Source organism: Emys orbicularis, chromosome 6 (assembly GCF_028017835.1).
Source record: "Emys orbicularis isolate rEmyOrb1 chromosome 6, rEmyOrb1.hap1, whole genome shotgun sequence".
In the NCBI taxonomy this organism is placed as follows: Eukaryota; Metazoa; Chordata; order Testudines; family Emydidae; genus Emys; species Emys orbicularis.
In genome coordinates, this window is record NC_088688.1 from 48,526,771 (window position 1) to 48,554,748 (window position 27,978).

General features: G+C 39.5%; 2 protein-coding genes across 4 annotated transcripts; one reads left to right on the forward strand and one right to left on the reverse strand.

The window, feature by feature from the left end:
* Positions 1 to 1,375: 1,375 nt before the first annotated feature.
* UTP15 (UTP15 small subunit processome component) lies at positions 1,376 to 13,180 on the reverse strand. Its single transcript, XM_065406271.1, has 14 exons — positions 13,024 to 13,180; positions 12,405 to 12,457; positions 11,986 to 12,176; positions 11,105 to 11,197; positions 10,806 to 10,990; positions 9,638 to 9,816; positions 8,443 to 8,568; positions 7,435 to 7,570; positions 6,188 to 6,272; positions 4,146 to 4,295; positions 3,695 to 3,796; positions 3,365 to 3,492; positions 2,720 to 2,778; positions 1,376 to 2,066 (listed from the first exon to the last, which is right to left on the reverse strand). The coding sequence occupies exons 3-14, from the start codon at positions 12,073 to 12,075 to the stop codon at positions 1,843 to 1,845; spliced, it is 1,557 nt and encodes a 518-aa protein (XP_065262343.1). The 5' UTR covers positions 12,076 to 12,176; positions 12,405 to 12,457; positions 13,024 to 13,180; the 3' UTR covers positions 1,376 to 1,842.
* A 141-nt stretch (positions 13,181 to 13,321) lies between these two features.
* On the forward strand, positions 13,322 to 27,703 carry ANKRA2 (ankyrin repeat family A member 2). Of its 3 annotated transcripts, XM_065406027.1 has the most exons (10): positions 13,322 to 13,453; positions 16,058 to 16,158; positions 16,587 to 16,991; positions 19,136 to 19,294; positions 21,196 to 21,261; positions 22,881 to 22,978; positions 23,640 to 23,765; positions 25,437 to 25,503; positions 25,619 to 25,699; positions 27,153 to 27,703. In XM_065406027.1, exons 3-10 carry the CDS (start codon positions 16,703 to 16,705, stop codon positions 27,206 to 27,208), a joined length of 942 nt encoding a protein of 313 aa, XP_065262099.1. In that variant the 5' UTR covers positions 13,322 to 13,453; positions 16,058 to 16,158; positions 16,587 to 16,702; the 3' UTR covers positions 27,209 to 27,703. The 3 variants fall into 3 exon arrangements, with proteins under 3 accessions (XP_065262099.1, XP_065262097.1, XP_065262098.1); XM_065406025.1 differs by lacking the exon at positions 16,058 to 16,158 and having other exon boundaries at positions 13,322 to 13,607; XM_065406026.1 differs by lacking the exon at positions 16,058 to 16,158.
* Positions 27,704 to 27,978: the final 275 nt, after the last annotated feature.

Sequence of the window (27,978 nt, forward strand, 5' to 3'; positions counted from 1 at the left end):
GGGCTATTGGTTATTCCACCATTTTAACTGCACTTCTTCCAGTGGCTCTGCTATCCATATAATAGCGTGTCTTGGAGTTCCAGATACCTGCCTCATAGGCCCAGATTTCTTTACACAGGAGATTGAAGCTGGACATCACCAAAGAAGCTTTCCAAGATGTTTTCCCTATTAAGACAGTAAAACATCTGGCTATTAAGAGAAACATCCACCTCTGTGACTCAAAATTGCATTCAGATTCACCCACCAGAGGGATCACGTGAGCAAACTTTCAAGAGCACTTTATGGACTAAGAGGCCTGAGTAAAATTACACATCCCACCACCTGTGTGCCAGCAGCCCTTGCAACTCACATGAAGTCTCTAAGGGGATTGAACCTGGATTAATTACTTTAACATATTAATGTTATAATGTATTAAATTCCAAATAAAAAATGAAGTCACCATTCAGACTATGTTTCCAGGAATGTTTTTAAAAATAAACAAATTAATTAATTAATGCTTAGGAGTCAAAGTTTTCAGTGTTCCAGTATCAATTGTAACCTTTCTCCTTCACCCTCCCTGTTTAGTATCCATAAGTAAAATACACACTGGCCTACACATGTAGATGGGTACGCAGGCTGGAGATTCAATCGCTCTAAACTGCAAGATATCCAGGATTTTAGCTAAAATCTACATGAACTTCTCATTTTATTTCTGCCACATCGGGCCAAGACACCGAGATCATGTGTATCACCCTTTGTAGGCTTCAAATCATATTGTATCCCAGTGACCCTCCAAATCCAGGTCAGAGCAGATGCATGTTAGAAATCAACTTGTGTCCTCACCACAACCTACACATATGCACTATTGACCACCAGAAGCCTCTTGGCAATATAGACCAAAAATTCCCTTCCCCAACACTTGAGAGAAGTTTAAAGGGTGGGTGCAAGGTTATAACAAACAATTAATAAAAGCAATAAGGCAGATTTAAGTGCAAGTGAAGGGATTCAGCTGATATGGGGAGAGTGGCAGGGGAAGGAGCAAAACTTAATATTGATGCTGGAACTGTAACTGACGATTTCCTCACTGAGGAGTAATTTAGTTAGTTTAAAAAAAATAAATAAACCTAAGTTGCTTTAAGGGAAAAACTCAATCCGAATAACCTATTTTGCCTAGAATTCTTATGAGTTAGCATTCACTTTTCAAAAGTGAATACATTGCAAGGATTTCAGTAAAGATACTGAACTCAGACTCTTCCTGTACCCCTAAAAAATGCTTCACTGTTGTCCACTATTTTCTGAGTGAGAGAGACAGAATTGCTTTTTACTAAGATACCAAAGATTTGAACTTGGTAATGAAAAGGGAATGAAAAAAACACCACAATGCAGTCAAGCTATGTCAAAGTCATACTTGGTTTTATTCCTGTGGCCAAGTACCTGAGATTTGAGATATACCAATTCTTACAGGATTGATGTATATTAAAGTTAAACAAAATCTTTTTTTTTTTTGGGGGGGGGGGGGGGAGAGAAAAGAGGAGCAATATAAAATGAAGTTCATAGACGTATTTGGAGGAACAAAGTCTCACTTTGTACTGATCCGCAAGATGTATTTTAGTAGTTAAATAGCTTTGGAATAAAACTTTAAAATCTTTGTGGTCAAAAAAGAAAGTTTGTCTTGAAAGGGTCCGCTCTTTCTGTCATCATTAATCCAGTCTCTTCAAAACACATCCTGCAGGAGTCGTTTCCATTTCCTGAAGCAAAGTAGTATTTTGAAAGCTGCTACAGAAAAAAAAGTTATCTGGGGAAAGCTTCGTAGATTTCAAATCCAATGAATTTTCCACAAATATGATGTATGGAATTAGACAGTTAGTTACTTGTAGCTTGTTCCAGAACCCTCAAAATACCATTAGTTTTGTTCTCCTCTAGAGAAGTGGCCTTTTTCCTCGTCATGGTAGCAAACAGTGCATCCATCATTCCCAAAACTTCAAGTAGTTCCGCCTGGTAATCAATTTCTTTTTCTATGATCTCTTGGAGTCTTAAGAATTGTTTATCAATGACTGCCGATTGTCCAACCACAGGGAGATAAATATCTGGATGAAGAAAAGTTAAAGTTAGTCTATGTGCGGATATCCATTGGTTCATATTTTATAAGCATATATTTTATTTTTTAAATATATAGTTATTTCTGATAAGTCTTGCTTTGTGGCAAGATGGAGAATATTTTAATAGCCTTCTGAAAAGTTACTGATATAGTCTTATAGTAACTTTCATGCTAGTAAACCTGAAGGGGGCTTAAATTTTGTTTAAATGTTTACTACTTGTGGTATTATGCACTGGGAGAAGTTGGGGAAGCTAGTCATACCACACAACTGCATAAAAATAGTGCTGAGGGCATTCAGAGCCTGGGACGGGTGCTCTTCCGTACAATGAGCATTAATCAAAGTGAAGTGTACAGTCTGATCAATCATCTGGCAAGAAAAAATAAAGCTTGGAATTTTCTGATCTCTATTTTGACCACTGGCTTTTTATTATATCAGTTTTAAATTCCACGCTGGGTGATTAGGCAAACTGTAGAACTTTACTCTTTGGAACAGCGTAAGCTTAGCTTGGATTACTAGGAGTTTCCTTTTGGTACAGTACTTACAGTACATTCATTTGAAGAAGTGGGTATTCACCCACGAAAGCTTATGCTCTAATACATCTGTTAGTCTATAAGGTGCCACAGGACTCTGTTGCTACTTACCAATAATCATTTCTGCAACTTTTATCAGCATAGGGGCAAATCTTGGCTCAACCACATACCTGCAGAGACAGAACAATTCTTAAAAGTTTAACCAGACAACTTTTCATTCACATGAAGGGGTAAAAGCAGTCCAAGGGATGGGATAATCAGGAAGTCACACGTGGCAACCGCTCGATGAGGAAAGCACTGGGGCTTGGAAAGGTGGCAATATTCTTTTTAAATAAAGGAAGATAAAACACAAGCTTCAGACAACAGGACTCATTAAGGTGGAGTGGGAGGGTTGCAGGCAAAGGGGTAAGAAGGCAAGTTTAAAGAAACCTCATCCTCTTTTTGGTGGTCTCAGACTTCCTCTAAAAAGACAGCAGCAAACTTGATCAACATGCATTTTATAAATGAAAGGCAGTGTAGTTACCATATAAGCACAAGTCCATTAAGAACACAAAGTAATTGTGAACAACGGTAGGGGTAAATTCTAAGCTTGTGCCTCCACTGAGGTCAAAATTCCTGTTGACTTCAGTGGGGCCAAGGTTTCACTCCAACAGTCTCGAAAGAGGTGTCTGCAGGTAAAAGAGTGGCAAAAGCTGGCAACAAGAAACATCTGCCTGATGAAATAGCCTTGTCAGAGGTAATTTAGGTGAGTGATACCTTATCAAGAAAGCCAGGAGGACGCTAAGTTGTGTTTCATCTCGTCCTGCAAGTGCATTTTTCAGTGTTCCTCTGCGATTTAGCTCCTGCATGACTGCAACTGTAATTTCAGGCGTCCTGTTACGGGCCTAAGTGTATGTAAAGAGTTTAGTACCAGTGCTCATCTTCAACATGAAATGAAACCTACATACGCATAAGCAGGTCTATGTACACAAGAGAGATTTCTTCCCCTTCTAGGCCTGTCTCAAAGTTATATTATTTCATAATATGTAAATATAAATTTCAAATGAAAGCACTGAGTATTGACGCACAAAGCAGTAATGGCCTTACCTCAAGTACTACATCAAGAGCCTTGGATACCTGGAAGCTTTTTAGTAGTTTGTCATACTTTTTCAAGTGACTTCTCACAGGTTTACTGACAAAGAAATCCTCCTAGAATTGAAAGGACAGTTCAGGATAGAGCACACATGTTTAAGTGTTTTGTTAGCACTAACGCTACTTCTCAATTTCTTTATATTGTTTTTCCAGATACTGCAATTTGCTGTCCAGGTGCCTTCTGTTCTTATCAGAGTTCTGGGAAAGTTTTCAGGGGGGGAAAAAAATGGTGTATTTGGAAAGTCATGTTAAAAATACAGTTGTCAGCACAGCTAGTTAGAACATTCCCTTTAAAACCCTTCATACTAATATTAGATGGATAGATTTTAAAAAATAAGCGCAATTTTTATTTTGAAGAGTTATACAGAATGCAGCTACCACACACGCTTCTTCCTCTCCCCCATACCTGCTTCGGCATGTAGTTTCTTCCTTTTACAAAGGTTCTGTATCCTGGCCGTTTCTTCTTTGGAAAACGTTCTTTGCTTTCTTCGTGTTTTCTGTGTCTCACATTTAGTACCCCATTGGTCATACCTATAACTATAGTTTCATCTTCAGGCTAAAATGAACAAGAAATTGAGTAAGTAACAAAGTGTTTTTGCTGTGATGAAGCTTTCCATAGCAGGCAGAGTTCTCAGGTTATATAAACATTGTTAATATATTTTGTATGAAACAGGTCTGATAAAAACCCCAAAGTACTAAGGCCTGCTGATCTAAGCACAATTTTTGGACACAAGGGCATGGAACAACTCCCAGAGGAGAGACTAAAGATTAGGGCTGGTCGTCTTAATAAAGAGATGGATTATGAGGAAATATAGAGATCTACAAAATCATTAATGGTGTGGGGGGGAAAAAATTCTCTATTTACCCTTTCCCACAATACAAAAACCAGGGATCACCTGATGACAGGTGGCAGCAGGTTTAATACAAACAAGAGGAAGCACTTCGTCACACAATACAGTTAACTTGTGTAACTCATTGCCAGTGAATGTTGTGAAGGCTCAAAGTATACGGTAAGCGGATTCAAAAAAGAACTAAATTAGTTCATGGAGAATAGGTCCATCACTGGCTATTAGCCAAGATAGTCAGGAATTTAACCCCATGCTCAGGGCAAACCTAAACCTCTGATTGCCAGAAGCCAAATGGGGTGGATATCTCCAAAACTGCCCTGTTCTGTACACTCACCCTGAATCCCTGGTGCTGACCACTGATGGAAGACAGGATACTGGACTTGACAGACCATTGGTCTGACCCAGTATGGTAGTTCTTATGTTTGCCATGGTATTAAACAGGCTGAAGTCTCTATACTCTGAACCTTGACCTTTGTTTAAACCTGTTAATGTTGTACAGTGACAGGGTCATGTTAGCATCTTTGACTCTTTGGGCTCATATTTATCTAAATACCACAGACTCCCTGAGACTCATACCTCCCTTCCCCTCTGGCCCCCAAGAGATGGCTGTGAGGGGCCAAGACAAGCAGACCTCCGGAAGAGCCAGAGAAGGCGGGGGTTATGGGAAGGGAGAAGAGGTAGTCAATTGATGCCAGACTCTCTACCAGCTATCAGGGTGGCCCTCTGAACTACCACTGCGGGGAAAAGGGAGCTGTGTCTGACCAGCCTTCTCGGCCCCACCAAGCAGAGAATTTGGCTCTTCCCTTGATTCTCAGGCAGGGAAGGTAAAGGGATGGCTTGCCAAGCAGTTCATTCCCTTCCTCCTCTGCAGAAGTTCTGACAGGAGAGCAGCCACAGCTAGCTCTGCCTGCAGTAGGAGTGAGCTGTCAGGCAGCCAGAGAAAAGCAAAGCCAGCTCCTGCATTCCCTGCCGGGAGGTTGTTTGTCCATAGCTCCTCCTATGGAAACTAGTTTCTAATGTCTCTATCCTTAACCCTTCATCACAGGGGAAGCCTGTATGGAGAGTGAGGAAGGTTTCGGCAGGTGAATTGTTTGATTCTATCCATGTCTCCCCAGACCAGATTGGCTCTAAAAGGCTCCTGGTGCAGGTCCTCCCACAACCGCTGACTAGCTTCAACAACTGGTCCACTTCCAGCTGGAGCTGCAGAAGGCTCCCCAACAAGAAAGAGTTCAGCATTCTATACAAAGTGAAGGTCAGAACACAGCAACATTCCCTTCCCAATCACTCACTCCTTGGGGGAGCACACTGCTCAAGACACTCCCAGCTCAGAGTACACTGCTAAGACCAGTGCCAGACTCAGCTGCGGGACAGCATGTTAAGCCAATAGATTGTTATGGCAGCCTAATGTAGAATATACAAGTATTACCTGGAGACTTTGAGTGTGTAGAATTAATTTAGTGATCCTCACACACATAGCATCCCTCTGACATTTAGAGATTGCAACAAAAGCTAAAATGAATTATGTAGACCACTTACAATTTTTTTTTAAATACACCAGTTCCCAAAGAGCTTAAAAAAATAATTTTTATATTATACTTACAGCCAATGCAAGACTCAGAATTGACGCAGCATAATCAAAGCTGTGGACTACTTTGTAGGAGGTTGTACTGTAAACCTTCACATGCCTGCATAGAAAAGCAACTTATTTACAATTTTACATTTCCATGTCTCAGTCTAGATATTTTACAGGAATTTCACCTCTCTTACAAATGTCACAGACCCATCTAAAGAGATTTCAATAAATTTTACATAAAAGTTGCTTCATTCTACAACAGATTCTACTTTTACTGGTCTCTTCAGCTCTCTAGCCTGCAGAAAGATTTCATACTTTAATTCTTACACTTGCTGTACCATCAGGTAGTGGTTCAAACATCTGGCTCACGGTCCAGACCTGGCCTCCACGATATATTTACGTGGTTGGTCTATGATATGCAGATTCTGCAGAAATTAAGCTTTTATTTAAAATAATATTTCAATTTCTAGCTTTCAAATAACTTTCCAAACATGAACTGAGTGTCAGGGTACTACTGCCTTCCCTAGGCACCAAAGGAAAAGCCAGAAACAATGGTTCAATCATTTGAACCTTTTATCTTTTTAATCTCTTCTTGCACTAGGTACTTCCCTCTGCCGGTTTGGACCCCTCTTGCTAGTGAGTTAGAAGGAAATACTCAGAAGAAAGTAGAGGAGATGAGCTCCAAGGGAAACTTTTTGCTGAACTGTGACCCAATCCAGGGATCAAGAGTAGACAGGAAGGACCAGGGCAGCCACTTTTGGGGGTAGGGAACAACTGCTAATATGAATAAAGAGTGGGGTGGAGGTTGCCATTTTTGATGTAAGATGCGAGTGAGGATTATTAGCAAGAGAGGACGCTGACCTACACTGAAATCAGAGGCACTAGTAAGTAAGTGTAGCTCTCTTTTCATATTAAAATGGGAGCAATTGGCATAGGGGGGCAATTTAAGTTTGGAGTTTCAGGAAACAGAATAGCAATTTGGTGAAAAGTCAGTTTGGCCCTTAGAATGATTTATTCATCTGCCACTTAAGTCAATGGGAATTACGAGTGCACAATTAAAGGTAGAACAAGGCCCCAGAATGTGTTTCAAAGTTCCTTGCACCAGTAACTGAAGTATTAGTATGAAAAATATTGCTTTTATTACTTTAGTCTGGTGTTTTCCTAAGTCTCCTGCCTTGATCTATAGCAGTCATGACTATAATGTGTTTTTCCCAAATTTAAAAATAACAAACCCCCCTAAAAAAAAAAAGTTAGATCAAGTGAAAGATACTAACCTGTCTAATGATCCTGAGAGCAGCCTTTGCCCAGAGCTACTGAGGCATAAACAGGTTACAGTTTTATGGTGATTTTTCAGCGATACTAGTAATTGCCCTCCTTTTAGAATGTCCCAGACTTTAACATAACGACCTCCTATAAACAGGAAACACATGCAAAGCAGTTTTGACATGTACACATTTAAGCTTCTTTGCATAAATTTTCAAGTTAAGAGCACAAAAGAACAAACTAGCAAAAAGTCATGGTTTCCTTTTAACACTAAGTTTACTGCCTCCACCCTTGTCCACTTATGATTATGACATAAGTACCTGTCAAACAAACAATTTGAGTTTATATTCTATAGGAGACATGATCTTCCTCTAGAAGCAACTGGGAGAAAAATATTGTATCACTCAGGGTATAGCAGCTGTGGGCGTCAATCATGGTCTATTAGAGATGTTAAAAAGGAGAAAACTTGTAACTTCCCTCTATAAGAGCATTATAGAGGCTCAGTATGGAGTTGGGGATCTTCTGTTTGTGTTCAAGCAAATCGGGGGTGGGGTGGGGGGAAGACCCTGAACTCTTCAGATCAAGGGTGAAAAAGTCACATCTTTCAAGAATAATCTTTGTCCCATGAAACAATTTATCCCATTCTTCCACCCTTGCACAACATGGCACTATGCCAATGAGAGTCAGTTTCCAGTCCTAAAGGTTTCTTGTTTTAGTTTTGATTAACAGCAAGTGGGAGCAGACTACAGAGATGAAGACCCTCTCCTGCTACCTACTCCTTGAGTTTAGCTCTTGGGACAGACAGCAAATTCACTATTATAGTGGGATCTCAGACAGCTGGAACCAGGCCACTTATGGCTGCATGACAATCGAGAGTTCAATGCATTATTAATTCATAACGCAGTAGAAGTGTTCAGCCTTGGTGTTTCAGTCTCAGCAATGACAAATGTGATAACCCACTCTGTGGCTGCAAGTTAAGGGGGAGAAGACAGGAAAGAAATTTCATTTTGTTCAAATACCTGCAGACACTAGAAGACCCCCAGAAGGGAAGAGAAGTACACTCTCCACAGGCTGTCCATGCTCTACAGTCATAACACTTTTTTCTGTCCGTACATCAAATACTTTCACAGTGTGATCGTATGAACCTGAAAAATACCCCAGTGAACAGTTTTAATTTAAGAACCCATAACATTTCAAGTACCAGAAAACCCCACACACTCATCTAAGATGAAATGTTCAATCTCAAACCAAAGTCCATAGGAACTGACTACCAACGGAAAAGCACTTTGCTTCACAGTTTAAATAGCCAGTATCTTACATAAGTGAATTTCCATCTTTCAGATGGTATAAGGATCTCACCTTTAGTCCTACCAAGATACTGGACCTTACAAACCATGTCATTCAGATCAGTTTTCTTCCTACCCACCCTTGAATTCATAGGACTCTAGCAGCAAGAATCACAAGAACCACTAGAGCTAGAAGACAATGTTTTATACCATGTAAAAACTTGGAATGTCAGTTTTCAAGTGTAATGAAGCATTACTATAGTCCAACCAGTGGTTTGATAACCATAACTTTACATTAGATAACTCTTATAGCACAATATAACTAACTGATAGTAGTGTTCTGTGTAAGTGTGCATGTTATTTACTCTAGAATATTATGAAAATATCAGGAAACTCAGTAGCAGCTGGTTCTAATAGCTACTTAAACTGCATTTGTTCCAGTTTTGAAACTTCAAACTTTTAGACCACACAAGCCATGTTCACTGGTGCCATCTTTTCCTAAAGTCTTAGCAAAAATTTTCAATTGCATTGATGTATTAGGTAAGTGGAATGCTTACTTACTAGACTATTTCTTGAGTTTTTAAGAATAAGTAAGTATTTTAGCAGAATCATTAACCTTAAAGGACTAGAGTACTGTTCTACTCACTATGAAACATGGTAGAAAACAAAAAGACAAAGAACTGGCATAAGAGGCAAGCCCACTGTCCTACTGTAACAAGAGTCATCCTGTAAAGATAAATGCTAAGATAATCAAGATTTTAAACAGAAAAATCAAGAAGAGAACACACATGAAAGGCAGGAGACTCCCAGTGCAGGGGAGGGGAAATTAGTGCCATTTAGATGTGGAACCCAGATCAAGAAGAAACTGCTTTTCTGAATTCCTTATAGGAGACCAATTCAAGACAGACAAGTATTTTACAGAACAAACCTGTTACAAAAAGATCTGTGTTCAGTTTACTTGTACAGCCACATCTCACATAATCCGTATGCTCGCTGTACGACACAATTTCTGTTGCACTTGGAATATCCCACAACTTCGAAGTATAATCGTCAGCACCAGAGAATATACGGTATTTATCAGACAGAAAGTCCACTACGTGTACTGCTCTAGAAACCAAAACGAACAATGTCCAAGATTACTACAAGTACTTCAAACTTTGAGTGCAGAGTTATTATAGGAAAATATGTCCACTTAATCTGAAGTGCTATGATAAACTGACTAACAAAATATCTGCTACTAGAAAATATAGTGCCGCAGCTTGCAAGTCAGATACTCCTTCAGCGGTTCAAAGTTTATATTAAAAGCACAGAACACAAAATGTGGGCTATACTGACTTTCTTCTTAGAATATGCATTAATACCACTCCACCCCTCAATCAAGGGCAATTACATATTCTTTTATATATAAAGGGAAGATTCAAATATGGTAGGAGTCTAGTAATTCTATACAAAAGTTGTAAGGGATTTTGGTGTGAGTGTTAGTTTGATTTTATTATTTCTTGTTAAGGAGTGCCTGGGTGTGGTTGTCAATAAAGCCGGATGCCTGTGTTTGAGTGACACCTATCCCATCCCATTCTGTGACTGGTTGGCCCCCAGCCACAGAATGGTAATATCAGATTGTAACATCGTTTAAATGTATTTACATTATAATTCTAGATGTGATATAGGAATATTCCATATAATCTGTGTCTTTTATTTTGGTGCGCCGCTTTAATTAAACGATTCTTTAAATGTAATTCTATTGCATTTTACTATGTTCTGTGTATTCTTTCTTGCTTTATTAAAAACATTGTAACCACTTATTTCTTTTAAATAAATAATTATTTTGTTTTCGAAGAATTTCTGCTTACGTGTCCATAACACCCTGGCAATTCCTTTAGGGCGGGCCACAACCTTGTTTCCCTTTTGTTAAATTAGAAACGCTAATGTATGCAAATTTTAATTGGCGCATAAAATTTAGCGTAACAAACTTATCTAGTTCTTTTTTGAACCCTGTTAATGTCTTCGCCTTCACAAAGTATTCGATGGTATTTCAATCATAAAATTTACACATGAGAAAGCTTTTATACACAATGAATAAAACCATGTGGTCTTACTTAGTGTGACCATCAAATTGTCTCAGTGCTGCTCTTCCACTGATATCAAATAGCCGAACGACACCTTCTTCACTGCCAGCAACAAGCAGCTTGCCATCATCTCTATATGTAGCACAATAAGCAGCATCTTTGAAGCGAGAGAATGTTTTGATTGGCTCCTGAGAGTACCGACCATAAATATGGATCTAATAAAATATAAAAATTTAAAAAAAAAAAAAAAAAAATCACAAATTTTAAATTAGTACATTCTCATACAACACTAACTGAAAAACAAAATAGGACTTATTATGAAAACTTACCCTTGAAGAGGCCGTGACAGCATAATTATGTGGAGGAATTGGAGAGAAGTCAATTTTATTCACTGCACCAAATTCCTTTATTTGAACAGGAGTCTAAATGAATTGAAGTGAGATTAAAGAAATTTAATCTTTATCAAAGATTTTTTTTTTTAAATTAGCAGTAGTCTTACAAAGACATGAAAGCTTGACATGGATACTCTACCATTGTCTAGTTTCTAAAATGAATTACAAAATCCTTTTAAAGAATAAGAACAGAAAAAATTATGGCTGTATTTTTTTTTTTAAATGAGTTTTTGCCCCTCCCCAAATTTTACTTCCCTTTTTTTGCTTTAAAAAATTTTTGTTTCTAATTTTATGTTTTAAGCGTTATGTTCTTTCATTACTAGGGAATTTGCCAAAATGCAAAACATGCTCATATTGTATAAATGTGTACTTTTCAAATACCCATATGTACATTATACCTAAATTGTCTGGTATACATTTTCATTTTTAAAAAGACTTACTACAATAAACTTATTGTAATGATTGCCAGTAAGATAAATGAAGGTAACCATATTTTATTAGAGTGAACTGCATATATTAGAGGAAGCAATTTGTGATTCAAGTCAGTCTGGGATCTTGAAATATTGACAAACTCATTACACGAGTAAGATACATACTTGATTTTAAAAACAAACAGTCAGGTTGTCACCTCTACTGAAGCTATTTTGCTATAAAGTGCACAAAGAGATAGTCCAGTTACAACAATGGATAGGAAAGTCTTTTGTTTTTAAGTTTTGGCCATTTATACTGTTGCATAAAATCAAGACAAAAATCTTTAAGCAAAAACTACTACACAAACACTTAAATTATATTCCCATATATTAACTATGCATTCTTACCTTGTAATTCTTCCAATACAAAGTATCTTGTGTGATTTTCTCACCAAGCTTGGGAAATGACTGAACCACTACAGGTTTATAACTAGCCATTATTTCATATAGTTAGGTTCCCAAAAGCAGCAAGTGCAGCCCCTGCTGTTATGCTCTCGGTAAAGCAAGTGCAGTATTTCTTTTTTTAAATGCAAGTGCAGCTGAAAAACAAGAGTGTACAATAAATTTTAAATTTGAACCGTAAAAAAATACAAGTGAAATTCCATTATGAATGTGCTGAAATATCTCATCCAGCCTCCTGATTTTAAGTTTTGGGGGCAAGGCCAAGGATGAAGGGGACAGTGGGGAAGGTAAGGCCAGGGCATGCAGTAGGTTAATATAGCAACCTTACATCTAGAGTGTTGAAGCTGGATCACACGTGAGCTCACCTTAGCTTCCATCCAGGCTCATCACAACAGACACAGGTCAGTAACACAGCGCCCTGCTCAAGAGATAGTAGATACATTTCAGACCAAGCCTAAGGACTCACTAGTCAGCGCCTGCACAACGCAGTCAGTCACTGTGATAACCCCCCCCCTTTCCACGCCACCCCGGCTACCCCCCTCCCCGCTCCCAGCCACCGTGACAGCCCCTCCCCAGTCAGCACAGCAGGACTCCAGCTTGGCCAATAGTTGCGGAGTTGCCGCTGCGGAGCGGTGCGCGCAGTAGCGGCCCGCCGCCGGGTGCCTGGGACAGGGGCAGCCCCGTCGCTCGGCAGCAGGCCCCACCTGGAGGACACGGGACGGGGCAGCCCAACGCCGGTCGGGCCCGGCTCAGGCGGGCTGGCGCCGCGCTCTGCACGGGGCGGGGGTATCTAGGCACAGGGGCTCGTTACCCAGCAGCGGAGCTACAGCGCCGAGCGGAGCAGAACGAGCCAGCAGCTCACCAGCCTCAGGAGGCGGGCGGGAGAGACCGGGGCCCGGCTGCTCTCCAGTTCGAGCGGCGCGGCTCCCTCCCGGGCCATGCGGCGGGGCGGGGGGCGCTGCTCTCTCCCATCGCGATCCCCACCTCGTAGCCGGATCCTCTGTCCCGACTGGATGTCACTGGGGGAGCTCCGGACGAAGGAGCCTGGACCCGGTACTGCCTCAGCAAGCAGAAGTCACGTTGTGTCCCACGGCGGCTGCCATCGAGCATCACGTTAGTCCTGTCGCCAAAGAACAGCATCATCACTGTGCGTCACGCAGCGCTGCGCGTCACCTCTCACACTCACGTCTCTGACCCGCGTGACCTCTTGAGAGGCCCAATGAGAAAAAGAAAAAGGGCACCATCGTGTCCAATCGCACCGAGCGTTATTGGTAACGTAAATGGGAACGCCCTTCCGGGACGGGCGCGCCCGTGAGGTTGGAAGACAATTCATTGTCCCGGATCCTGTAAACAGAGAGGAAGTGACGTTACCAACAACAACAACAACGTCGGTAACAATACCGAGGAGCCACAGGTGAGAAGGTCCGACCCCAGAGACCTGTCACGGCTCGCGCCTAGAGCTCCCTCCCCACCCCCTTCTTCGCCGTGCGAGTAACGGTGACACCAGGCTCGCGGCCGAGTATTAAAGTGGCGGTAGCGGGCCTAGGGTTCGCCCCAGGCAGCGTTGGGTGAGTCTCTGCCAGCGGCGTTGTCTTAATAAGGCAACAAAGGTATCCGGAAATGAAGTGCAACCAGCACTTGTCACGTGGGGCTCTTGCTAGCTTAACAGCTGCTTTAGAAGCTGTGGCCCAACGAGCACAACGTTTGTTCTGGGTGTGGATCCCACTGCCATTAGCTAGTGTCTTTTTCGCTTCGATCCTCGGGTTTATAGGAGGTCACCGCTTAAAATGAGTAGAAAGTGGTTGCTTGCTTAGTAAGCAGGACTCCTTATAGCGATCAGATGACTCCTATACTCAGGATCTGTAGTTGGTATCTGTGAGCTTCCGGATAGATTTTAAGGTGTTGGTTTATATATATATATATATATATATATATATATATAGTCATATATATATATATAGTCATAAATAACCTAAATCTAGCCTACCTCCATAATACACTGCTGCAGATGTAATCATTGGAGGCACTGATGCCAACTCCACCTTAGTATAGAATCATAGAATATCATAAATAACCTAAATCTAGCCTACCTCCATAATACACTGCTGCAGATGTAATCATTGGAGGCACTGATGCCAACTCCACCTTAGTATAGAATCATAGAATATCAGGGTTGGAAGGGACCTCAGGAGGTCATCTAGTCCAACCCCCTGCTCAAAGCAGGATCAATCCCCAGACAGATTTTTACCCCAGTTCCCAAAGTGGCCCCCTCAAGGATTGAGCTCACAACCCTGGGTTTAGCAGGCCAATGCTCAAACCACTGAGCTATCCCTCCCCCCTTGTATAATAACAAGGACCCCAGCACTCTGGACTGCCTTTCTGCCCCTGTGTGACATAGCTTGGATTTACCATCTTTCAGTGCTTGTTTCATTTGACCTATGAAGAGAGTCAGTAACTAAAGTTTGGTCCAGTGGGGGTGTTAGTATTTAATTGCTTGGGACAAAGGATGAGCTGACTTAATTGAATTTTGTTTTTATAATTTTAGATAATTGTAGGGGGTTCAATCTGGGGAGGGTGCTTTTTTATTTATTCTAAATACAATAAAAATAAAACAAACATACGATTATTAAAAATTCTTGCCATTTTAGGGTCCCTGTGCTTATGTTTACAATCTTTTTCCATCTTGTTTTCTTCCTTTTCCTTCCTACCTCATCTTTGTTCTCTCTGAAAGACTGAGTTACAGAAGACTCTGAATTTGGAGGAACTAAACATGTACTTCTGCATAGTCTAATTTACTTATAGGCATTTTTACTACTGATCGTGACAGTTTTTGAGTAGCTCATAAACATTACACATTAGGCCTTGTAATATACCTGCAGGTTAGGGAAATATCCTTATTTTACGCAGGCACAGGAAGACTTACATGAGTGACTTCCCCAAGATTACACAGAACTGGGAATTCCCTAACCCATAAACCATTCTTCCTCCCTATAGGATCCAGCACTTGGAGTTTATCATTTTTATTTATTTATTTTGAAAAAAGAAGGAGGAGGCTGGAGTCCTGAACTCTGTTCTGGTTTAATAATAGTCTGGATTTTGTCTACACAAGTTAGAGATTTGAATTAGCTCTGAATGTATTGCAGTTCACACACATTTCTTTTAGAGCAAATTAGCTGGAAAAGGTTTTCCTAGGTACAGTGAAATGAATGGCCACTTGTTTCACCTAACCCATAGTAACTCTGTTAAGATCTTGATTCTGCAAGGTGACATACAGTACGATAAAGGACAACAACTGTTTCTTGCTAACTTACTAATTGGATCCTGTCTATGGCAATTTAGGCTTTGATGTAGGATACAATCCTGTGAGATGTGAAGTCACCTAACTCGCATGGGTCAATGAATTATCATGCTTATTGAAATCCAAAAACTTTGTTTAACAACATTGTGTCTAGTCCTGATATCAGAAAAAAATATTTTTGATTTACATTTTTGTAAGTCAATTGTGTTATATAATAGTGTAAAACAACCATAAGTGGATCAGAATCAGGCCCAATAATTATGTTGCAGTTTCACTATAAACCAGCAGGCTACAGTCAGGATTAGTTTTTTTTCTGAGACACACAGTCATGCTATGGGAAGGAGAGAGGGGGGGGAATAATAATACCAAATACTGAAACGGTACTTTTTTTCCTAAACAATTTTTTTTTCTGTTCAAAGAAAAATTATTTCCTTCTGTATGTAGCCTTAGGCCCAAATCCTACAGTTCTTACTGAGGCAAAGCTCTTAATGAAGCCTACAAGATACGGCCCTATGAGGAGATGCTTTTCTCAAGCTGCTTTAGAGCAAAGTTTATGCACTGTGTAGAGTCAAAAAGACCAAGCTCTTCCCCTCTCCCCCACCCTCGGGTATCTTTAATACAGAAATTAACAACAGAGTTCAGGTTAAGCCTTCTCCTGAGATGTGGCTGATTCTAGGATTCCTACCTCATTAGTGCTCAGTCTTGATTCTTTTTCTCTAGTGAGTCACTTATGTCCATGTGGGAAAAAGTGAACCACCTACCTCAATGAGTCATAAAATGCACCTACTGTAATCCTTTCTTCACAAGTATTCTTCACAAGGGTGAGTGTTTCAGGCAGTCACATAGTAATAAATCAAAGTTTCAAACTACACATTTTCAGTGCTTCCTCAAACCACGTTTTCCATGCAATAGCTGGGGACAGCTAAATGATAGTCAAAGAAGCAAAATCCCTTGTTATTGACAATGTTATGTCTTATTTCTTTGCACTGAGCTGGCTGTAACCTTAGTAATTAAAAGGTCAAATCCTGAAATCCTTATTTAGGTACAATTGTTGTTTGCTTCAATTAGAATTTTGTTTGAATAAAAACTAAATAAAATCTAATACAGATTTTGTGATTTGGTCTGAAGTTTGTATCCATAGTAACATAATTGCAGCTACTTTAAAGGTAGTAGTAATAATGTATTTTTATTTCATTATGAAGTTGTGACATTGTATTCAAACCTTAAGATTATTTGTGTTCAATTGTAGATTGTTCTGAAGTCCAGATCTCTTCAAAGACTGCTTGACTGGTTGGAAATTATGCTAGTAAACCACTACCAACTGGAAACCATGAAGCAACGTTTTACATAGTTGAGATTGAAATCATGGCATCTTCAACAAATCTAGATGTTGGGGCACAGATAATTGTGGAAGAGTGCACCAGCAGCTATAGTCTGTCTCACATGCCAGACATTAAAGTAGAGCATCAGCTTGACTCCACCACCGAAGAAGGCCCAGCTCAGAGTGTCGCCATGGGAATGAAATTCATTTTGCCTAATAGATTTGATATGAATGTCTGTTCTCGGTTTGTGAAGTCATTGAATGAAGAAGATAGTAAAAATATTCAAGACCAGGTCAACTCTGACCTTGAAGTGGCGTCTGTCTTATTTAAAGGTTGAACTTTATGGTACAAGTTGTGTGTGGAGTATCTTCCCCTTCCCCTTTCCCCCTTCACTTTTCAGTATTTTCTTTGCTGCTTATCCTCAAGATTATAGATCAAGTCATATAGTTTCCTAACATTCTAGAGTGGTTTTAAAACTAAAAAGCAAAGTTCAGGATGATTATGCCACTGTCTTCTATTTGCAAAAGATTGCATAGGGAAATATAAGTAGTGCCCATTCCTGTATTCCTTATGCACCCAAAACTCCCATTAAAGTCTGTGAAAATTTTAGGCGCAGGAGGCAAGTTCCATTGCAAAGCATGCAAGCTGACTTGTAAAACTATCTTGCCTAGCCTCTTGATGTTTTAATCATTAGCAATTTTCTATAATTTATTCCCTAACATTTCTATTACACATCCAGTTCAAAAATGGTTTAATTCAAAACTCATTTCCCGCCTGAGAGTACATACATATACATATCTTTCAGACTTTTTTTTTTTTTTTTTTTAAAGCAACAGGACCGAAGAAAAGTCATAAATGTACTTAGACCATGAGTCTACACTGAGGCAGATGTCTATCTTTTTGGAAAAATTAAACTACTCTCACATTGAGAATATAATCTTCTTTTGATGGCTTAGTCCCTAACCCTGCAATGTGTTGCACACGTAGACTCTTGTACCCACACAGTGCCCCACTGAAAGAATTGCAAGATCGGTTGTTCGCTTTAATACATTTTGGGGGGAAGGTTAGAGAGTTTTATCTTTTCCCTAATATTTATATAAACTTTTAAGTTATTTTGTTGCTGACAGTGGCCTCTTTTGATCTTGTTTTATCAGTATGATGCTGCTAGACCTGCAGTCATTGCAATAATTGCCTTGTTGAGTCATTTTCACCTATTTTTGAAAGTGGCTAGTGATTCTGGGTCTAATTCTGTGAACTGTTCCATGTGGGCTGACCCTAACACCTGTGTGTGCAGTCCCATTGAAGTTGAGGGGAGCTCCGTGCAGGCATTGGACTGCTCACACAGAACAGCTTGCAGAACTAGGCTTATGTCTGTTACTTTTTAAATATCTGTGCTTTTAAACTTAATTTTCACATTTCTGTACTATATCAAACAATCAGTGATCAGTCTTGTCATGGTGTTGAATCTAATCAATTTGCCATAATGAATACAAGCTTTGACTCATTATGGGTTTCCCGACTCATTTTTCCCACTCTTGTATTTGGCTGCAGTTCAGCCACCAGGTTAGGGCATTTAACTCTGTAATCACAGCTGCAGCTATTTGGCCTACAAGTAAAATGTAGTTTTGCTTGAACAACATTTGCCCCAGGGTGTCACACTTTTTTAATCAGTTCTCTTCCTGAATTTGCACTCAGAAGTTCTTTACAGTATGACTCCAGAGTTACTGGACATGTTAATAAACCTCAAATAATTTAATTACTATTGCACACTAATGCCAAATCAATTCAGCCAGTAATGCAGCTTAATCCTAGTTATGACTTCCTACATTGAAAGTGTTTGGGTTTGTTTTATTTCTTTAATTCTGTGGCTTCTAATCTAAGTTTTCAGAAGTAATATAGCTCCTCCTGAGAATTGGAATCCAAAGTACAATGTATATAATATATCATTTTAAATTACTGTTCCTATGCTCATCTAATGGAAAGCTAGGAAAATAAGCCCTTGCAAAGTGCAGATAAAACACGGCATAGAGTGACCTTTAGGACTCTAGCTTCCCCACACTATAACAGCTAGACATCAATTAATTTGGGAAGTCTCCATTTCTCTTAGATCAATAGTCATAAGACATCATTCACAATGCAGTTGTAGTTTTGCTAAAGAAATGGTGAAACTGTACCAACAAGGAAACATAGTTCATGTAGACACGTGGTAGAAAATTTGCATTATGGTCTTTGGATGATTGTAGGCCATATTCATCCCTAGAGCATCATTGATTTAGGGATGAATTTGGCCCTTTCACTTTATTACTCTGTACATGTAATTAATAGTGGAAAGAAATACATTCCATCACTCTTATTTAATGCATGTTTTAAATATTCTATAACATTAACGTATCTTAGTTTGATTTAGAATCTGTAGCTTTCCTTTTAGCATTCTTAAAGTCACTAAAATCGATTATCTTTTCCCTGTTGAATTTAGCTGAATGCAACATCCATACTTCCCCTTCTCCTGGAATTCAAGTAAGACATGTCTACACTCCATCAACAACTAAACATTTTTCGCCCATAAAACAGTCTACTACTTTAACTAACAAACATAGGGGAAATGAGGTCTCTACAACACCTCTCCTTGTAAATTGTAAGTATTCTGTGATATAGTAAATGTTGTGAATTGTAAGTTAATAACTGCTTGTCAGATGTTTTGACTTTTTCATTGGGACCTTTCATAGAATAAGGCCAGAAGAGACCATTAGATCATCTAGCCTGACCTGCATAGCACAGGTTATAGATTTTCATCCATTCACTCTGTATTGAAGCCAATGAGTTACGCTTTAGCTAAGCACATCTTCAGGAAAAGTATCCAAGTCTTGAGCTGAAGACCTTACAGATGAACTTTCTGATTCTTTGTAGTCTTTAAATGAAAGTACTTGATTTTTTTTTAACCCTATTAATCTGTTATCAGTGTAGGTACAGCAAGTAGAACTTATTAATTAATCGGTAAGTGCCAACAATGTCCTGGATGTTATACAATAAATATTCAGACAGTTTCTGCTCTGTAGCAACTATAATCAAGGAGACAGAAGATGCACTGACAGAGGAAACTGTAAAATTAATTAATTTTTAAAAAATTCTTAAACTGATAACCTAGTAGAGTTTTCACCCTACAAATGGCCACAGTTTGAAATCTTAAGCATACATCCCTCTTAAACTCAGAAGTTCAATGATAAAATTTCCCCTTTCCTATTGGGCAAGTGAATACAGAGGTATACCATACAATGGCCTTTTCTGAATGAAAGGTGTATCCTTTCTGAGAAATCAAACTAACAGTGAATAGGAATAGCACAATGGACATTTATTTAATGGATAGCCACTGGCAAACAACACAAAGTGTTATCAATTAGTATGTATAATATGGCCTTTCCCCGAGACAGAATGGTTATACCCACAGTGAGCTTGACATAGGCAGACAAAGCACGTTTCAGGATCAAGACCTTAAATGTTTGCTTTTAGATTATTAAAGCACTCTGCTGTAATAACTGATTCCATTCCCAAGTTTTTTGGGGGGATGGGGTGGGGGAAGGGAGGTTAATGAAAATATTTTCCTCCCCAGTAGAAAAGTAGGTCATGTTGTGTATGTTTACAAAAGACTTGATCCAATGCTTATTCAATGGGAGTCATGCTATTGACTTCAACAGGCAGTCAGCTAGGTTCATACTGAACACTATGTGACCTGTCATAGCGTGTTTTGGATATTCTAATGCAACAAAGAGTTGATAAGTGCTTGCAGCTTTCTTAAGTCCTAAAACAAGTGAGAATATTCCCTTTGTCTGACCATTATCAGCAGCAGATCTCTATAAAAATTCAGTGCTGATGAAGAAACCTGAGATAAGCTTAAGAATTAAACAGAAAGGAAGGAACATTGGAGGAAACATTGGTTAATAGTTTCAAAACGGAAAAGAACATGTCCTCAGTGTATCAGTGAAGTGGTATTTTTAATCTTTCTCCTTTAAACGTTCTTGAAGGCAATATAATCTTGATGGCAAAGTGACATTAAATTACAAGCCGGGTGGCAAGAAGCCATCTCATGGAGATATAAGAACATAACATAAGAACATAAGAAAGGCCGTACCGGGTCAGACCAAAGGTCCATCTAGCCCAGTATCCTGTCTACCGACAGTGGCCAATGCCAGGTGCCCCAGAGGGAGTGAACCTAACAGGCAATGATCAAGTGATCTCTCTCCTGCCATCCATCTCCACCCTCTGACAGACAGAGGCTAGGGACACCATTCCTTACCCGTTATTATTGACAACATAATAAAGTTTGTAATTCAGCATCAATGGAAAATATTTTGCCCTTCTAATATGATAGAGAGTTGGTGGAAAAATATTAAGCCATATGGAACCACTTTTAAGAAGACTGCAAACCTGATTCAGAAGTTAAGCTGAAATCAGTATGAGCACTTCCTTTTGTCATTGGCTTCTGCTGGAGCAGGACCATGCCTTATGTGCACATAATACATCTTTGTGCTCTTTTTGCAGCTCTGTCAGTTCACCAGCTGGCTGCTCAAGGGGAAATGCTTTATTTGGCCACACGTATTGAACAAGGTGAGAGTCTGAGGGGCTTTAAACCTCATCTTCTCTTTGGAGGATTTTTAACCTTGTTCCATGGGATTATATCCCCCAACATGCATCAGCTGCATAGAAAATCCCCCACAGAACTGTCACAAACCCCATAAACTCACGATATCCATTCTTTATGGACATGGATTTTTTCATATTTGTCTGTACCTTTTAAAGCTGTCTAGTCTCCCATCACTGCAGTTTGGGTGTGCAAAGTAACATTAGTGTTAATGGGAATTACATGTAAATCCTTTCTGTACTGAAGCAGTGGGGAAAAAACCCTATAGACGGCATATAGATAAACTGTGAAAGTGAGATATGCAAAAATCTGCAAATTAGTTCTGAGATGATTTAACCGTAGTGTTCTTTACTGCATTTATAGTTTGAAACAAATTCCCACTAGAGTGTATTTATAGTCATAATTTTATCAGTTAACCTATACAGCATTACATTGTAGTTTCAGCCAGCTCTTCACTGCTTAGCATTCCACATCTGAGTTATGCAATATCCTGCAGTGAAACTATTGTAATTTTATAATGGATATTATTTTCTGTAAAATAAACTGTGAAATAGCATCCACTGTACTGTACATCACTCCTGTTAAGTAATTATATTAGCGTGAATATGGATGACTCACTGGCTGGCTCAACAGACTATACAAATATTTACATTAACTTCTCTGGTACGAATCTGGCCATTGTAGGCAGTCATTGAAAGTCATTACCATCTGACATCTGTTTGTTGGCCTACGGTGGTGGTATGCTTGAATATATCAAATTTGCTTTTTGTGGGCATTCATGCAAGTAAAACTGTCTCGCCTTTGTAGGAAGCAAAGGATTGGGAATCCAGAGAAAGCAAATTCATTTTTAAAAATTTGAGCATATATTTATTTAGATTTGACTAATGGTAAAAAAAAAAAGTTACCTGTATAAGAGCTTTGGGCACCCTGACACCTAATTTATCTTACAACAATGTAAATATACTCAGCAGCATTGAAAAAACAAACATCCATCAGGAACAAATTAACTCAACTCATCCAGCCAATGAATCAGCTACAAAAACACACTTACTACCCCCATTCATTTCTGGGAACACACTTAACCCTTTTCACAAAACCCCAATCAAATACATGAATTTGCCAATTCTTTATTCCAGTCCCGTAGATTTACATGTTATTTATTTGAGAGACTAGAATGGCTCACTATCTTGGAAAAGCACATTTTAGATTGCCTAATAACTATTAATATGGAAAGTTTGTTTATTTTGGGGGCGTCTGCTGTGCTATCTCCAAAAATATCCTTAGCCAACATTATGGACAATGACCTGCAATATTTTAGTATAAAAATAAAGCTTTATTTGTGGAAATGTGAAAGTCATCAGAAGCTAGGTTTTCCTTCCCCCTCCCCCCACGCAGCATAGATAAGTGTATTTCTGTCACTGTCAGGGTTAGATTTTGTATGTAAAATGTCAGGCCAGAGTGGACTTTATGGTAGAATTATAAACGCAGCTGTTCATAACAGAAATGTTGACACAACCTTTACTCTAACACCACTTGCAGTACAGCAGCAAAAATGATCATTGAACTGTATTTTTCTTTTAAACAGAAAATGTAATCAACCATAAAGATGAAGAAGGTTTTACCCCTCTGATGTGGGCCGCAGCACATGGGCAGATAGCAGTGGTAGAGTTTCTGCTTCAGAATGTAAGGCGAAAATATAGTTCTTCTCAAAACCCTTAGTTCATTTTATATCGATAAGTTTGCAGATGCTACTACATCTCTAAAAGTAGTAACATTAATTGCCTCATAAAGGGGAAATAAAAGGCAAATGTGGTGGGGGCACACTCCACTTTCGATCTGCCTTATGTCAGTGCATAATGTCATTGGTATCCTGAGCTCCAGCACTTCCTGCAAGTATCTTTCTCTCACCAGCTCTTCTGTGGCTCAGCCCTCCAGCCAAGTCACATAAAGCTTAAATCCCCGTTCGGGTAACTGAAAGGTCCAAATGAAAATCCAAACAAATCTGAATAAAGTTCTTGCTCCATTCAGCTTCTGAAGTCTTCTACTTACAAATCCTGTCTCAGGGCCACTCCCACAGGAGCCTACTCTACTCCCTATGGGTCTCTTTGGGACTACCCCCCACTCCATCCCTGTGGGTTTCTGTCTGTAGTAGAGTTCTGCTTCCTCTGTAGTCTCTCTCTAGAGCTGCAGCTGGGGTCTATCACTCTAACTCTAGTGCACCCAGCTGGGATCACTAATTGCCCTTTCATGGGCAGCTTGCCTTAAAGGGCCCTCCAGCCTGTGACAGTAAGTTTTTTAAATAGGACTGTTAACACCTTTTCTTTTCTTTTTTTTTTCCCTTCAGGGTGCAGATGCTCAGATTTTGGGGAAAGGGCGAGAAAGTGCACTGTCATTGGCCTGTAGTAAGGGATACACAGATATTGTCAAAATGCTGCTTGATTGTGGAGTTGATGTAAATGAGTATGACTGGGTAAGTCTATCACTGGAGTGTACATTATCTTAGTGTGCTTCAGAAATTTGCTCCTAACTCTAGAACTGACATGGATTTGAAAACCATATTAAGTTTTCAGAAATGTAAGCTTGGAAAACCTAGGACACGGTGTACTAATGTATTGTCCCTGAGAGGACTTTTTTGTACAGGACCAAGAGAGTTTTTTCAGGTCTCCGTGGCCAATTGTAGTCTCTTGGTGGGATGGATAGAGGAGTGTCTTCTAAGCCGAAATAGGAGGGCTAGATGAGATTGTTCCTGGGCTCACTTGATGGCTGTGAATCAGGGACCTTGAGTGTTTGTCCTCACACCCCAGGACTTACTATGGACCTTCTGGGGAGGTGAAATGTTTGTTTTTCCCCAGGCTAGTGGGGTGTTCCCTACCCAGGTCTTCTTGCCACAGAAGAACTTTGCTATAGCAGTACTTATTATAGAAGAGTTCCTTATGCAGAAAACTACAGAGAATTACCTATGATATTATCAGCACGGGGGAGGGCTACTCCCTGAAGCCAGGAAAAAAATATCTCTGGGACGAGGGCAAAATCTGAGGTAACCTTTAAAATGCAATTGCTTTTAGAAGACAGAAACCGGCCTTTGACTCTTGTGAATTTTGCATTTCAAAGGAGATGTCATTGATTAAACTGCACTGTCAGAAACATAAAGGCAAAAAAGCCTGTATCATAACATAGCAGAGAAAAGGTCTAAGTTAAAAAAGTATTCACTTACTCAATTTTCCCTTTTTTAACATAAATGTCAAGTTAATCAATTTTTATGGTGTGATGAATGTTACTGTTGAATTATTTACATTTCACCATAAGGATTCCTTTAGAACACTGGCAGCAGTAAAAAATATAAATAAGAGAGATGAGAATGTATTTGAGGTTAATAGTCACATTTGAAATGGTTTCAGTTTTCAGATTTTGAATTTATAGACAGTTTTCTAAAGTGGCTGGAATTTTTGTACGTGATGAGTGCTTCAGAAGATTTTGTACAAGTTAAATATTTTCCATATTAATGCAGTAAAAATGTCTGTTGCCACTTTATTATTTATATTGCATCAACAGTGTGCTCAGTACTAAGCAATAGCCGTAAAAACAGTGACCCAGAATTGAGGTGTGGTTTGGTTAATTTGTGCCACGCTGGAGTCTGGGCATGGAACTGGCATAACCAGCCCTGGAGTGATCACCCCTTGTGTAGGAGTTGATCTGCTAATTCCTGCTCTTTGGGCTGTTGGCAGCTGCTATAATTTAGAACAGCCTTCATGGAAACACACACAATTTGGGCCAGTTTCTGCCTTGAAGAGTCTACAAACTTCAGGTTCTGCAGTCTGACCCACAGAAACAGATTTGCCCATGCAAAGCTCCTTTTACTTCACTAGGACTCCTCACAGGGACAGGGGTATGCAGACACAACCCACTTCCAAGATTGTGGCCTAAAAATAGACCCATAGAAGATGAGGGACACAGAAAACCATAGTTGGAGAAGAGCTGGTGACCTTTTCATTGCACATTATGACCACTGTTATCTGAAGGACTCACATATGTGTACTACTTATTATCAGGAGGGAATTACAGATATAGTCTGTTCAGTTTTTGAACTAGATACATGAACTCCAGCTATTAAAGACTGTAAGTCTTTTTTCTTCTTTTGCAGAATGGAGGGACACCTCTTCTATATGCAGTACATGGAAATCATGTGAAATGTGTAAAAATTCTCTTAGGTGAGCACATTAAGGACAACATTAAGAAATCAAACCTAAAATAATTTTATTACTGATAATGATAAACTACTAATTACCAGCATAATTTAGGGATTTTTTCCTCCTATTTTACTAGAAAATGGTGCTGATCCAACTATTGAGACAGATTCTGGCTATAATTCCATGGATTTGGCTGTGGCTTTAGGCCATCGGAGCGGTGAGTATTTAGAGCCCTTTAGGTTTGGCTATTTTTATTGCAGTTTGTTTATGTAGTTACAGTAACAGTGCTTTACACGTGTAAGAAGACAAAAGTCCCTGTCCCAAAATGGTTAGGCTAAATCTGTTAGGCTGTTGTTTGTAGTTGATTATGGGCTAATTAAACATCTTAATTATGTAAATGTTAATTGACTAAACTCACCTTGTTTTATTTGCTTGACTTGTGCTTTCAAAATCCATTAAAATGTTAGCTCTAGCAGCATGTGCTGTATACATCTTACAATATGTAATTTAGAGGACAGACCTGATTTGTTCAAGGAACTAGTAACAGGTACAGAGTTTTTCACCTCTAGTTCGTGAGCCCAGGTCAATAGTGAAAGAAAGTCACTGTTCTTGAGCCATGTTTTTAGGCACAGTTGGGAGTGTATCTAATTTACAAACTCCTTTGTCTATGTGGAGACAACTGTACCAGAAGAGGGATTTATTCTAGGTGAGGGCACTACTACCCCCTCCACCCCGAAGGGTTTGGCCATAGGAAGACAGCATTAAACTGTGTGTTGGGATACACAGGAGCCCTGTCTGCTGAGGCTGCCCTCTCTCTCCTGGCAGCCTTTCAGCCTGGGTCCAGCTTTCTCTGAGAGGGGGGCATTGTTGTTTGGTTTTTTGAGCACTTGGGCCAGGCCTCTGCTGTCATGTACATTAAATAGTCACAGTTTTCTTGGACTTACCTCTGTGAACTATTTGAAATTGTTTGTTTTTTCATCTAAAACCACAAACATTTCCTGGGGGGAGAGGGCATTTCTTCCGGGGTCCTGCATGATAGGCTGGCAAGTTCGGCTATCCATTTTCAGGGCCTCCTTGGGTTGTACAGAGTCAAAAAGGGGCCTCTTCAGTGGTGACCCTGGCTTCTGGACCATGTGAAAGCTTTGTTTTTTTTAAACCCTGAACTGAATAAAAAATGATAAGCCCACCCAGTCATGTAACTGCTGCAAGCCCCTGGGCTTATGTTGGAATTGATAACTTCATGGATGGCTCAGATGTGGAACCCATAGGGGGTTCAGTGTGTAAATTCTGAACACTGAGGAAAATCACTACAAAGTTTTCAACAGTGACTATGATTTTACCCCCTAGTACTCACCCACTCTCCACTTCTAGGTTAGAATCCCCCCATGCCCTACCTTAACCTACCCCATCTACGTTTCCAAACCAGGCCACAGACCATGGCTTCCTCCCATTCTCACTCAACATGCTGGCCCTCTGTTAGTGTATTAATTGTTTTGCATTATATGATGCTTTAATTTTCATAGGTGATACAAATCCGTAGTGCATTAGTTCATGTCCTGTACAATCATCTAATCAAAATAAACAAGTCAGCATCTAGCAGTAAAATACAACAACAGTAGTGACTTGGAAATCATTGAACAGTAATTAACTAGGTTGTTTCTCCACTTTAGTTCAACAGGTTATTGAGGCTCATTTATTGCAGCTCCTTCAAAATATCAAGGAGTAATGGCCTGCTGTTCATAAAAAATTGTTCCAGGCCTGAAGATTTGGACTGTGTTTTAGCCCCACAATCAGTGATAAAGGCTTGTTAACTTATTTAACTTTACCTCAGTGAAAATATTTGCTGGTTTTAGTAAGATTTTAGTACACTTTCTTTATGTATTTCACTGATGTTCATAGAAATCTGTGATAATTGATCCTTTTGTAAATGTATTTTATGTAAATTTTAAAAAATGTAATCAATGTGTGTTGCATGAAAACCTTGAATAAAAATATAATTATAGCTGCGTAAATGTTCACATTAAGTACAGTAGTTGACTTTCTACAGAGTATTCCACTAGGTTGTGTCAATGATATGGTATCCACATAGACTTCGTTTTAGATTTTTAGGTGTGTACCACAGAAGACACGTTTCTTTATTGTTTATAGGACAAAAAAAGTGCACAATGTGTGGTTGTTTACAAATTCTTATGCAGTTGAATTAAAATACTTTGTCAATTTCTGTATTTGTCTGATTAAACTGTTTTTTGAGGGGATGGGAAAAAGCAATTCGGCATTGTGAGCTCAATTCCGCTCAATAGTTTGTTTCTGATTTAGGTCCTTAAAACCTTTTGGGGCAGATTCTCTGCTCTGCTTCTTTTTTGCCAATCAGGTGATGCAGAGACAGCATCCCCTTAGCTGGGATTCCCCTGGTATGGAGGAGTCCCCAGCAGTCTTAGACCCGGCATACCTGGCTCCTAAACCACCCTCTTCAGAGTGCCTGGCATAGTGGATGTC